At 42.1% G+C, this 10,688-nt stretch overlaps 1 protein-coding gene, 1 long non-coding RNA gene and 1 pseudogene across 4 annotated transcripts; all 3 read left to right on the top strand.

The window, feature by feature from the left end:
* Positions 1 to 2,180: 2,180 nt before the first annotated feature.
* On the top strand, positions 2,181 to 4,201 carry LOC104581316 (annotated as a pseudogene).
* An 80-nt stretch (positions 4,202 to 4,281) lies between these two features.
* On the top strand, positions 4,282 to 6,988 carry LOC100840874. 3 transcript variants are annotated; one of them, XM_024462695.1, is made up of 4 exons: positions 4,282 to 4,893; positions 5,006 to 5,140; positions 5,232 to 5,364; positions 5,452 to 6,988. In XM_024462695.1, exons 1-4 carry the CDS (start codon positions 4,282 to 4,284, stop codon positions 5,547 to 5,549), a joined length of 978 nt encoding a protein of 325 aa, XP_024318463.1. In that variant the 3' UTR covers positions 5,550 to 6,988. The 3 variants fall into 3 exon arrangements, with proteins under 3 accessions (XP_024318463.1, XP_024318462.1, XP_010237092.2); XM_024462694.1 differs by having other exon boundaries at positions 5,015 to 5,140; positions 5,232 to 6,988; XM_010238790.3 differs by having other exon boundaries at positions 5,232 to 6,988.
* A 2,990-nt stretch (positions 6,989 to 9,978) lies between these two features.
* Positions 9,979 to 10,464, top strand: LOC112272334. The gene is made up of 3 exons (XR_002965992.1): positions 9,979 to 10,103; positions 10,206 to 10,308; positions 10,410 to 10,464. It is a non-coding gene; the product is annotated as an uncharacterized LOC112272334 (long non-coding RNA).
* Positions 10,465 to 10,688: the final 224 nt, after the last annotated feature.

Raw genomic sequence — 10,688 nt, 5'->3', positions numbered from 1 at the left:
AGTGTAGATCTATTTGAAATCTACAGATTTGTGATTTTTTTTGCACAGGTCACACATCAACGCATGTTTTGATGAAAATGTACAGGTATGTACTATACATCTATGTTTTAGTTGGTTTGAAACTTAGAAATATTATTTTCGTAGCCAAATGCAGTTTCCGGGATATGATCTATGACCTTGTGGAATTTTCATTATGAAGCTCGTTTACATCTGGAAGTTTTCATTATGAAGCTCATTTGATAAATCAAAGAGTGCTGAAACATGAAACGCTATGCAAAATCTGCTATTGTCTTTCTGTTTATCCCAAATGCAATGCAATTAAGCTCTTGCCATGAAAGGTCATACAACTCACTTGATATTTACATTTCTTGGAAGCTTGCACAAAAAGTCCTTATTGGTTCTTACCTAATATATCTGCTAAAGTTTCTCTAACAACTTGCTCTCAATTGACATGGCAGGTGGGGTCACAAGATGAGCAAATCTATCACACGATGCAATGAGTGCATCATATATCTACCATAATTGTTACCAAAAGGGTGACTGTAGAAAGAGTTTCATCAAGGTTGTGACTGGTGATTTCATGGTAAGTCCTTGTTGTCCGCTGTCCTTGGGTAGCAAGGTGTCTCATGTATGATTGATAGGCCGGCATTGCCTGGGAGAATGGACACATTAAAACAGCGATTTGATTATACTGATTCTGAAGTTGTGAGTTTTGAAATTGAGCTTGATGTATATTTTGTCAAAACAATACTCGCAGCATGTCTGGACAATCAAAATTCTGTTTATAGTACTTGGTTTTCCAGTACTCTGTTCCTTTTCAAATGGTGTTCAAAAACCCTGTGGTCAACAAATTCTATCCTATTTTGTGGGGAAAAGTTGTCGAAGTCACATGTCACAGAAAGTGAAAATTCAACAGAATTTTTCAGAAAAGAACTGGGAGGGGGAGTACAAGTTACCAGCACCCATCTCGTTATAAAAATAATAATTAAAGGCATGACGGTGATCTAGTGATTAATGATCTGTTGTACACACCGCAGCAAGTTCAAACTATCATCCTAAAAGAATCCGCACGGGCATCCTGGTATGCAGACAACCAATCCATAGCAGCATTCAAATATGGTCTACCTGGCATGTCGGGACGGCGGTACCGAAAATTGGCGCAACAGCCGTCCTCTGCGAGCGATCATCTTGTGCAGCTAGCCAGGGCTGCAAAGTGTTCGGGTCGTGCGGTGTCGTGGCTCACTTGCGAGTAGTGGATTTCGGGACAGCGGTCCTGAAAAATTGCATCCGTGAGCGATCATCTTGTGTAGCTAGATGCAGAGTGCACGGGCCATGCGGCGTTGTGGCTCGCATGCGAGTGGTGCATGTCGGCGATCCCGGACCTTGGTGTGACGTGTTGGGGTTTCAGGTTTTTTGCTAATTAATTGAAAACTAGTAAAAAAACCCGTGCGATGCTATGGAACAACGGAAAGTGTATCAAGCACGAGCCGGTGGAGGCGAAGTCTGGACATTGATTTTTCGATTGGATTGATTTCCATACTAAGATTGATACCGAAATTTTTTGTTTGGGTTTGGATTGATTTCCATACTGAGATGGATACGAAGATTTGGATTTCATGCTAAGGAGATTGATTTATTTTACGACTGTTCGTATTATGTTGTGACAAATTTGGACCGTACGATAACTTTCGGTAAATCTAAACCGTAGAATTTCTACTACTGAAATCGTGAATAAGGCGGGAGGGAAAAAAAATAAGGGACAGTGGCATATTGATTGTAATTTTAACGAAGTTAACCGACCAACACCGACCGACGCCGTCCACCCATCACCACCGATTCCAATTTAATATATTATTATAATATATTATAAATTGAAAATACTGAGTAGGAGCATAGAATACCGCTTCCCTTGTTATGGAAACGGACGAGCATGCATTCTGCTCCGGCGACCCCTGGCCTGGGCGTCCGGGCCGAGCTTTTGGTGGCTCGGCACAGCTCGTGCTCGGCCCGCAATGCAAAAAAGGCTCGATCCGAGCCGGCCTGCAGAGCTCGTTTAGATGTCGGGCCGAGAGTCAAGATCGGCCTCTTTGACTCGAGCCCAGGCCCAGGACTCCGACCGTCGAATTTCTTTATCGGTTCTCCAATAACAGATCCTTCTGCTAAAAAAACACACACACCAATAACCGATCCCCTTCTTCCGAGCGAGCCCCCGACCCCGCCGCCGCCCCCCACCCTGAACTGAGGCGCCGACGCCTCCCTCTGGCTCTCCTAAGTGGCCGCCATAGCTAGTGCCCTGCCTCGAAGCTTTGCCGGCCGCCCGTCGTCGCTGCAGCCTGCAGCTGCTGGAGAAGAGCTCCTGCTGCCCTGCTGGCTTCTTCTGCTGTTGCCGCTGGCCTATGCTACTGCTTGGAAGCTTAGAACAGCTGCTGCTGCCGGTGCTGTCAGCAAGCTCGGCCCGTGTCCACCCTCTCCTAATCTCCCTCCCAAGCTCGGTGCTGTCAGCAAGCTCGACACCGAAGCCCGCGTCGCCGCTGTCTCGCGCATCTTGTCCACCCACCTGGGACTCCGAATTTGCCCCCTTTCTGTTTATTTAGATTACCCAAAGGAGATCGAATCCGACTAATCTTCAGTCTCCGAGGTGGAATCAAAGCCCCTAGTAGATGATATGCTCAGCAACTTGCCTGATGACATTCTGCTCACTGTTCTTGACCGACTCGATGTCCGCGATGCAGCCAGAACTGGCGTCCTCTCCACACGGTGGAGTCAGCTACCTGCGATGCTTTCTCGACTTGTAATAAATGTCTGGGACTTCCGGCCTCCCGGTGTATCTGATTTCCGCGAAGATGAATTCGCTCGGACTAATGCAGCTGCGATCGAGGCCACCAAGAGCATGCTGGAACGCAGGGATTCGACCCGAAACATAATCCACCAACTGTCTGTGACTTTCTTCTTAAGAGAGAGTGACCCCATATCCATCGGACATACTGTTGCCCAGGCCATGGCGACGCACAAGGTTGGCATGGCTGGATTCATTGTTTTGACAAAGAAGGAACCCATCGGGTGCGACGGACGTGATCTAATCGACTATGGGCGACAGTTCATGTTGTTCTTCGATGCTTGTCCAGATGCATTTGCTGGTATCACATGCCTACACCTTGAAAATTTGAGATTTGGTGAATCAGACATCTCTAATGTCCTCGTCACTTGCAAGCGACTAAAGGATCTACGTTTCCTTAACTGTGACTCGGAGGGTGTGACCACTCTGCAAATGGAACACTCGCAACTTAGTGAGCTCAGTATCGTTGATTGTCGTCTTGGAAAAGTCATGTTGAACTGGCTCCCACAACTCGCACGGATGACCTTTGAGGGTTGGATCGCTTTCCATTATGCACTGTCGGTTGTCTATGCCCCATTGCTCGAGGTTGTAAACCTTACTAATGTTGGTCTCAGTTGGCACAAGATGATCGAGTTAAGTAAATTTCTTCGTGGTACCTCTGTGCGCGACTTGAAATTGGGATTTAAATCCGAAAAGATTTGGGTTCAGCCAGAGTGCTTGACAAAAAGTCCGTCATCTGTTTTTTGCCAACTAAGGTTTCTGAATCTAGATGACATTCCTGAAGGTTATAATCTCACCTGGACATTGTTTGTCCTTAAAGCTGCACCCTCCCTAAAAGAGCTATGGATGACTGTTTGGGACCATCTCTGTAAAATGGAGACGGATGAGGAGAAGAGGAGAGCACAGTCATATAGCGAGAATAAGGGGGTAGAGTGGGAAGCATCCTAGTCTGGCGACGCTCACCATATTTGGCTTTGAATCTGAAGAGTATATGGTGAGCTATGTCAGGCGTGTGATGGAAGCAGCCGTGAATCTTGAGGAAGTGTTCCTGTATCATAGGCTGGCCTGTGGAAAGTGCCGTGCCAATCCCAATACTTTAAAGCGGATCAGGTACCCGTGGACCAAGAGGCAGAGGTCTTCGGTGAAGAAGAGAATTACTGATGGGGTTGACTCGTTTGCCATAATTCGCTTCCCGACCAATTCTGTAAGGGGTGATCATATTGCAAAAAAGAAGTACCCGTAGTGTTTGCATTTTGAATTGTGCTGTAATTTGTGTGCACTGAAACGAATTTGTTTGGTACCTGTCAGTAGTTCTGAACGGATAATCGATTTACCTGCATGCCTATGTGACATGATGTTACTTTTTATTTCTGCCTGAGAACGAAATTAAAAGGGCGTTCAAAGAGAGTTTAGACTTCAGAGTAAAAAAAAAGAAAGAAAGAAAGATGAGGGCCTACTCCGTGGCGTCGCAGACGATGCTAATCTGGACATCTGGCTCGGTTCTGCTGCGCTCCGTAATTAACCTCCAGGAGCTCGAGTTCTTCGGTTTAGGTTCTTCGAGGCTTCCATTGCCAGCCAGGGGCCTGCTGCTAGCATCAATCTTCCGCTTCTCTCCAACCCTTCGGGTTGTCCACATCCGTAGCTGCAAGCTTCCCGACGGCACTGACCAAGGGCTTAAATTCCCCTTGCTTAAGGAGCGCAAACTTTACTATGTCGCCATCTCGGAGTACTCATTGCACAACATAATTCTTGGATGCCCCGCTCTTGACTCCTTGGTAATTTGTGACTGCTGTGGCTTTCGTTGCGTCCGAATCAACTCCCTTAGCCTTAGAAGGATCGAGGTGGAACCTTCACCTTCATGGTACCTTGGCCATAAAGAAGTCCGATTTGAGGAGCTCGTCATTGAGAATGCCCCTTGTCTCAGACGGTTGCTCCAGGTTGGTTATCGCGATGATATACTTATATCAGTAATCTGTTCACCTAAGCTGGAGGCCTTGAGCTGCAAATTGGAGCAGGACAGCTCCACCAAAATCTTGTTTGGCTCTATGGTTATTCAGGTAGATAAGGCTTTCCTACATGTATGCACTTGCATCTCCATGTATGGAGAATTGAAATGCTCACTGCACTTGGAGATGTCCTAATTAATGTTTTCTTGCATGCTCAATAAAGGGATTGCAGGTTCATGACCTAACGATGGTGGTGCGCACGGTCAAAATTTTAGCTGTTGATATGAACCCTCTTAGTTTGGATACAGTTATTTACCTAATGAAATGCTTTCCGTGCTTGGAGAAGTTATACATCAGAGTAATGACTCTTCATTGATAATTCAACTGCTATTTTTGTCTACTTATGTTCTGCAGTAGCTAATTTGTTGTTTGTTTCTATGTTCTTTCAGATACTTGCAACGTTCGGGGGCCCCAACAATTTGTGGCGTCGTAAACACCAGAAGCTGTTAAGATGTCTTGACATCCGTCTAAAGACAATAGTGCTGGAATACTATCGGGGCATCAAGACACAAGTTAGCTTTAGTACGTTCTTTGTATTGAACGCAAGAAGGCTAGAGTCGATGACACTTGGCATCGGACGTGAAGATAACACGAAGTGGTTTATTGCAGACCAACACAAGAAGCTTTTGCTAGAGAACAGGGCTTCCAGGGATGCTCAATTTCATTTTACGACTGGTTATTGTTTCCCCTATTCTTGGTTTATCTAGCATGTCTGTGATATGAATTTAGCAGATCAGTTCGCAGATATTTGTAGATGCTGAAAACTGTTTTTGTTCTCTTGGCCGGTTGTTGTTGCCTACTCCATCTCATTTAGTGTTTCCTCCAGACTCGGGGAGTTCTTATGTGTGTAGTTCGCAGTATGTTCAGATTGTCTGTCTTTGCTCTTTGTCGCAAGTATTGCACCTGGGGGTTTAGGTAATTCTGTTGTCTCCTCATCGGACATCCTATGGTTTTTATTTTATAGTGGGCAACATTTGATCCAGTTCTTTTATAGTGGGCAACATTTGATCCAGAATGTTCAGAATTTGTACTGCATACACACCAGTTTTAATTCTCCTTGCACACAGCATTGGTGATACATTCTCATTTTCCAACAGTTCAACTGATCTTTTGTGTTAGGAAACCAATTAACAAATTACAAGCATCTGTATTTGTGGGTTAGGCAGGCCTTCTTTAGACTTTCAGCTGAAGAACATTCTGGGAGGTAGATAGTTTGGTATTCTGCACTTGCATATGTTTCTCTAGTGTTCAGGTCATTAAGCAATGACCTGTGGATTTCAAGCACCTTGTCTCCGTGCATTAGTAGTTAAATTTGAGTTCTCTGAAGGAAAAATCCTATTCGGCAGCTTGACCGCCTCCCCCTTCACTCCCGGCCCCCCGATGTAGGGCTTACTCTTTCTGTATAGGGGCCTGGAGCCCACCCTGCTTTTTCCTCTTCTTCTTCTTCTTCTTTCTTTTATTTTCTTTTCGCTGTTTTTGAGCATTTTTGCTCTTCGGGCTGCTTTTGTACTTGCGCTTCTTGCGCCTTCTTCTTAATGAAAATGACACGCCGCTCGGCGTGTTCGAGAAAAAAAAATATGAAAAATGCTCCTGTTTTGGATGAGGTTATTTACCAAATGAGATGCTTTACATGCTTGGAGAAGTTATACATTGACGTAATGCTTCTTCATTGATATATAATTCAACTGTTATTTCCGTCTATACTTATGTTTTGCAGTAGCTAATTTGGTGTATATTTCTATGTTCCTATAGTTATCAGAATCGTGGGGCCCCAAAAAATTTTGGCGTCAAAAACACAAGAATCTTGATATCTGTTTGAAGACAATAGTGTTGGCAAACTATCGGGGCACCAATTCACAAGTTAGCTTTGTTACGTTCTTTGTGTTGAACGCAAGAAAGCTAGAGTCGATGACACTTGGCATCAGATCTCGTGATACACAGAGGACTTTAAAGCAAAACAAAACATCAAGCTTCAGCTAGAGGACAAGGTTTCCGGAGATGCCCAGTTTCATTTTATGACTGGTGGATGTTTCCCCTATTCTTGGTTTATCTAGCATGTCTGTAATATGGATTTAACAGATCAGTTCGCGGATATATGTAGTTGCTGAAAACTGTTTATGTTATCTTGGCTGGTTGTTGTTGCCTATCTCATTTAGTAGTAAATTTGTTGATTTTTTTATGTTTTTAGTTTACATTTTCTACTCCTGCTCTCTCTGCCTTTGCTCTTTGTCCCAAGTTTTGCGCCTGAGCACTTAGGTAATTTTGCTGTCTCTTCATTGGGTAATGGGCAACATTTGGTCTGGAATGTTTAGAATTCGTGCTGCATACATTAGTTTAATTTCCCCTGTGTTGCACGACATTGGTGCATTGTTGTTTTCCAACAGTTCAATAGGAGTTCAAGTGACAATTTGCAAGTGGTTTATGTTTGCAGGTGTACAGAAGTGGCTCCAGACTTTTTAGATACAAGAGTTCAATACTTTGTATTGTGCTCTCAGCGAATAAATCATGTGGTTCAAGAATGCCATGATTGCGTATGCATTCAGATCATTAAGCAATGGCCATGAATTTCATGAACCCTGTTATAATGACCATGTACACATATACAAAAATTGGACAAAATGGGCAAGATCACTCAAAATTTCACCAGTAATACATCAATACAAACTTTTGATTGTAGAAACTGTGATTACAAGTGATCAGTGCACTGGCCATGTTTCCACAAACATAGGATGATAGGAACATTTTTCAACATCTGGCCTAACATACTGCAACTAGTAGTTTGTTAAGATGTGATTTTCAACTGCTTTTTCCTTTGCATCGTGTTCGGAGATCTTTTCTAGGGAGTAGGGAATTCTGGAATATATATTGTGGATTTCAGTTCTGTATGATTAGATAAATATATTTCAAATTAAAGATTAGGTAAAGAATGAATCCCGGACTTTGTATTATGTTTTCAGCTTAACTGCTTAAGTGCATTCTAGGGAATACATCCTGCGGTTCAAGATGAATGTGGCCCTTGCATACTTGTCTAGTGTTCAGATCATCATCCCATCAACGGTGTTGCTAGTCTAACTTGAGTTGTTTTCAGAGAAATCGATCACATGAGCTGCCCTGTTATGAGATGCATGCTTTTAGCTTTATTTAGAGACTATTATATGTAATTATATGGGTCTCTCTATTTTGGAAAATTTGCTTCACAGATTCTTGGTTTCGACAATCTCCAATGCGGCACATCCGTGATCATTTTTGTGGACATAATTTTTTTATAGCTAACTGTCTTCTGAAAGTAAAACTGTCTCTTGCCATCAAATGATGATGAATCTGAAGTGTTAATAGATGAACTCACAGTTTTCAGTTGTGTTTGGACATACTTTGATTTGATACCGGTATCCTTGAAGATCTGTGTCTTTCATATATGTACATGTTCAGAAATCGGTGGCCAAGCAAGAGCAAGTTCTGATTATATATGACATATATATGATTCTGTCCACTAACTATGCATGTTTCAGAAATATGTTCATGCATGCGGCTATTTATTGTAATATGGTACTCATTTAACTGAATGAATTGCATGGTGAATCAAATGTTTTTCAAGACCTGCGCTACAGATTTAGTCATTTTGAGTGAGAGATTCAGAGTGGTTTCCTGAAATTTGATTTTGTGTTCTTGTGGTGTGCAACATTTGATTCTGAATGGTTAGACTTCGTACGGCATATATTAGTTTGCTTGCCCCTTGTTGTGCTGCGGCAGCATTTGTGATACATTTTAATTTCTCAACAGTACAACAGGAAACCAAGTGACAACTTGCAATGGCAAATATTTGTGGGTTAAAAGAAATAACTGTAAACTTTTTGTTTAGATAACAAAAATCCACTTTGTATTATGTTAGAATAGATCATGTGGTTGAAGAATCAAGAATGCTTGAGTTTGACCAAAGATTACAAACTCCTTGTTAGTCGACTCTAGCTTATCGGTGCCGCACTCCATCGGTTCTTCGTTCGTGTCACACTTGCTGTAACAAAGTTTCAGTTAACTTGGCATTTAAGGACCTCGAATTAGGAACACCTGCATACATGATTGAACTTCTTTCTTACTTGGCATTTGAGCATGGTACCATTAAGTTTTAGTTAATTTGGCATTTGAGCATCTAGAATCAGTAAGAGCATCTTCATCGGCTTCCCTGAAACTGGTTCCCTAAAACCAGTTTTAGGGATAGAAGAGAGAGAAAGAAATTGTAAAAAATGATCTATAATGTTTAGGATCCATATTTCATATATAATTTGAACTTAATTGCCCTTGTTGTGCTCTGCAACATTTGTGACATGTTATCTTTTTCCAACATCTTAATACGAAACCAAGTGACTAATTACAATCATCTGTGTTTGTGAGTTAGGGAGAGTGGCAGACCTTTCTAAGACTTTCAGCTGAAGAACATTCTGGGAGATAGATAGTTTGGTATGCTGCACTTGCATATGCTTCCCTAGTGTTCAGGTCATTAAGAAATGACCTGTGAATTTCAAGCACCCTGTCTCGGTGTATTATACTAGTTAAATTTGATTTCTCTTCAGGAAAATCCTTTACACAGGACCTGTGTATGATAAATGATGCATGTGGTTAGCTGTAGTTAATTGTTACTCCATTATTTTGGAGAATTAGCTTTGCAGATTTGCTTTATCTGTTTGGAGAATCTCCAGTGTCATATGTATTTGGTCAGCGTCGATGGCTGATTGTTTATATTTATGGGCATAATACATTAAAACAGAATGGAGGCATGTGCTTCCATCAGGAAAGGAAGTGCTTCTCAGGAACCTCTTTGCAATGGTAACTATTTTTTATTTGAATAAACCATCCTATAATCAATATTGTAATACTAATTCTGTTCTTTTCTTGTGCAGAAAAGAAGGGAAATGATCAATGAGTGGCTGAACACACGGCAGAGGGCAGACCCTTGTTCCCAATGATAGGATCAAAGTATGCTTCTGAACATAAATGTTACTGACACCAGTTAACATGGATGAAATGCTAAGATCTAGTGGCTAAAACAACAATGTTTTTGTGTTAATCTTGCAGGTTGATTTGAGCACCATGCACATTAATTATATGGTTTTGTTAAATATTTGCATTCGATGACCTGAACTTGGTCCAAAATCATTTCTTTTACACGGGAATTTTGGGTCGATCTGAGAGGATTTCGTTTCCTTCAGTGCTACGGACAAGAGAACAAGCACCCGGTAGATGAAGATATCTATGACCAAGCAAGAGTAAGTTCTGGTGATGATTGATCATTCTGTTGACCAGCTGCTTTTCAGAAAGATGCCCATGCTTCTTATATGAAATACTGATTTAGTTGAATTATTTGCAAGGTCGGAAATGCGCGAGGATGACTGAACAGAAGTTGCTAGTCCAGAAGGCAAAGCCTGGGCTGGTCGCGAGGCAGCAACTGAATCCCCAGAGCCTCTATGCAAGGTACTACAAACTATAATGTATTTTGCATCTGAAGTAATCATCCTTCTATTACTGAATTTTCTAATATTATACTACTAATTCAGTTTTTTTTTCTTGTGCAGAAGAGAAGGAAAAGGATCAATGAGAGACTGAAGACGCAGAAGACCCTAATATTATACTACTAATTCAGTTTTTTTTCTCTTGTGCAGAAGAGAAGGAAAAGTATCTCGCTAACAGGTGGGCCTCGACCCGACCCACCTTGTCGCTGACACACGTTAGAGAATTTAGGTAGTTTCTTGAAGCAATGTGGCTGGTAGAACAAGGTGTGAGCTGTGTACTTGATTCATGTTTCTGGATTCTAAGCAAATGTGTATCCAAAGGAAGTGGCATGTGTTTCTGTG

This window comes from Brachypodium distachyon, chromosome 4 (assembly GCF_000005505.3).
Source record: "Brachypodium distachyon strain Bd21 chromosome 4, Brachypodium_distachyon_v3.0, whole genome shotgun sequence".
Taxonomy (NCBI): Eukaryota; Viridiplantae; Streptophyta; class Magnoliopsida; order Poales; family Poaceae; genus Brachypodium; species Brachypodium distachyon.
The sequence above is the reverse complement of the archived record's forward strand: the minus strand, read 5'-3'. Positions and strand labels throughout refer to the sequence as shown.

Bases quoted from the DNA above. Each gene is read 5' to 3' on its own strand.
- LOC100840874 (XM_010238790.3), top strand. From the start codon at position 4,282: ATGAGGGCCTACTCCGTGGCGTCGCAGACGATGCTAATCTGGACATCT. The intron at 4,894-5,005 runs GTAGATAAGGCT...TGCTCAATAAAG, and splicing joins TTGGCTCTATGGTTATTCAG to GGATTGCAGGTTCATGACCT. The intron at 5,141-5,231 runs GTAATGACTCTT...ATGTTCTTTCAG, and splicing joins TGGAGAAGTTATACATCAGA to ATACTTGCAACGTTCGGGGG.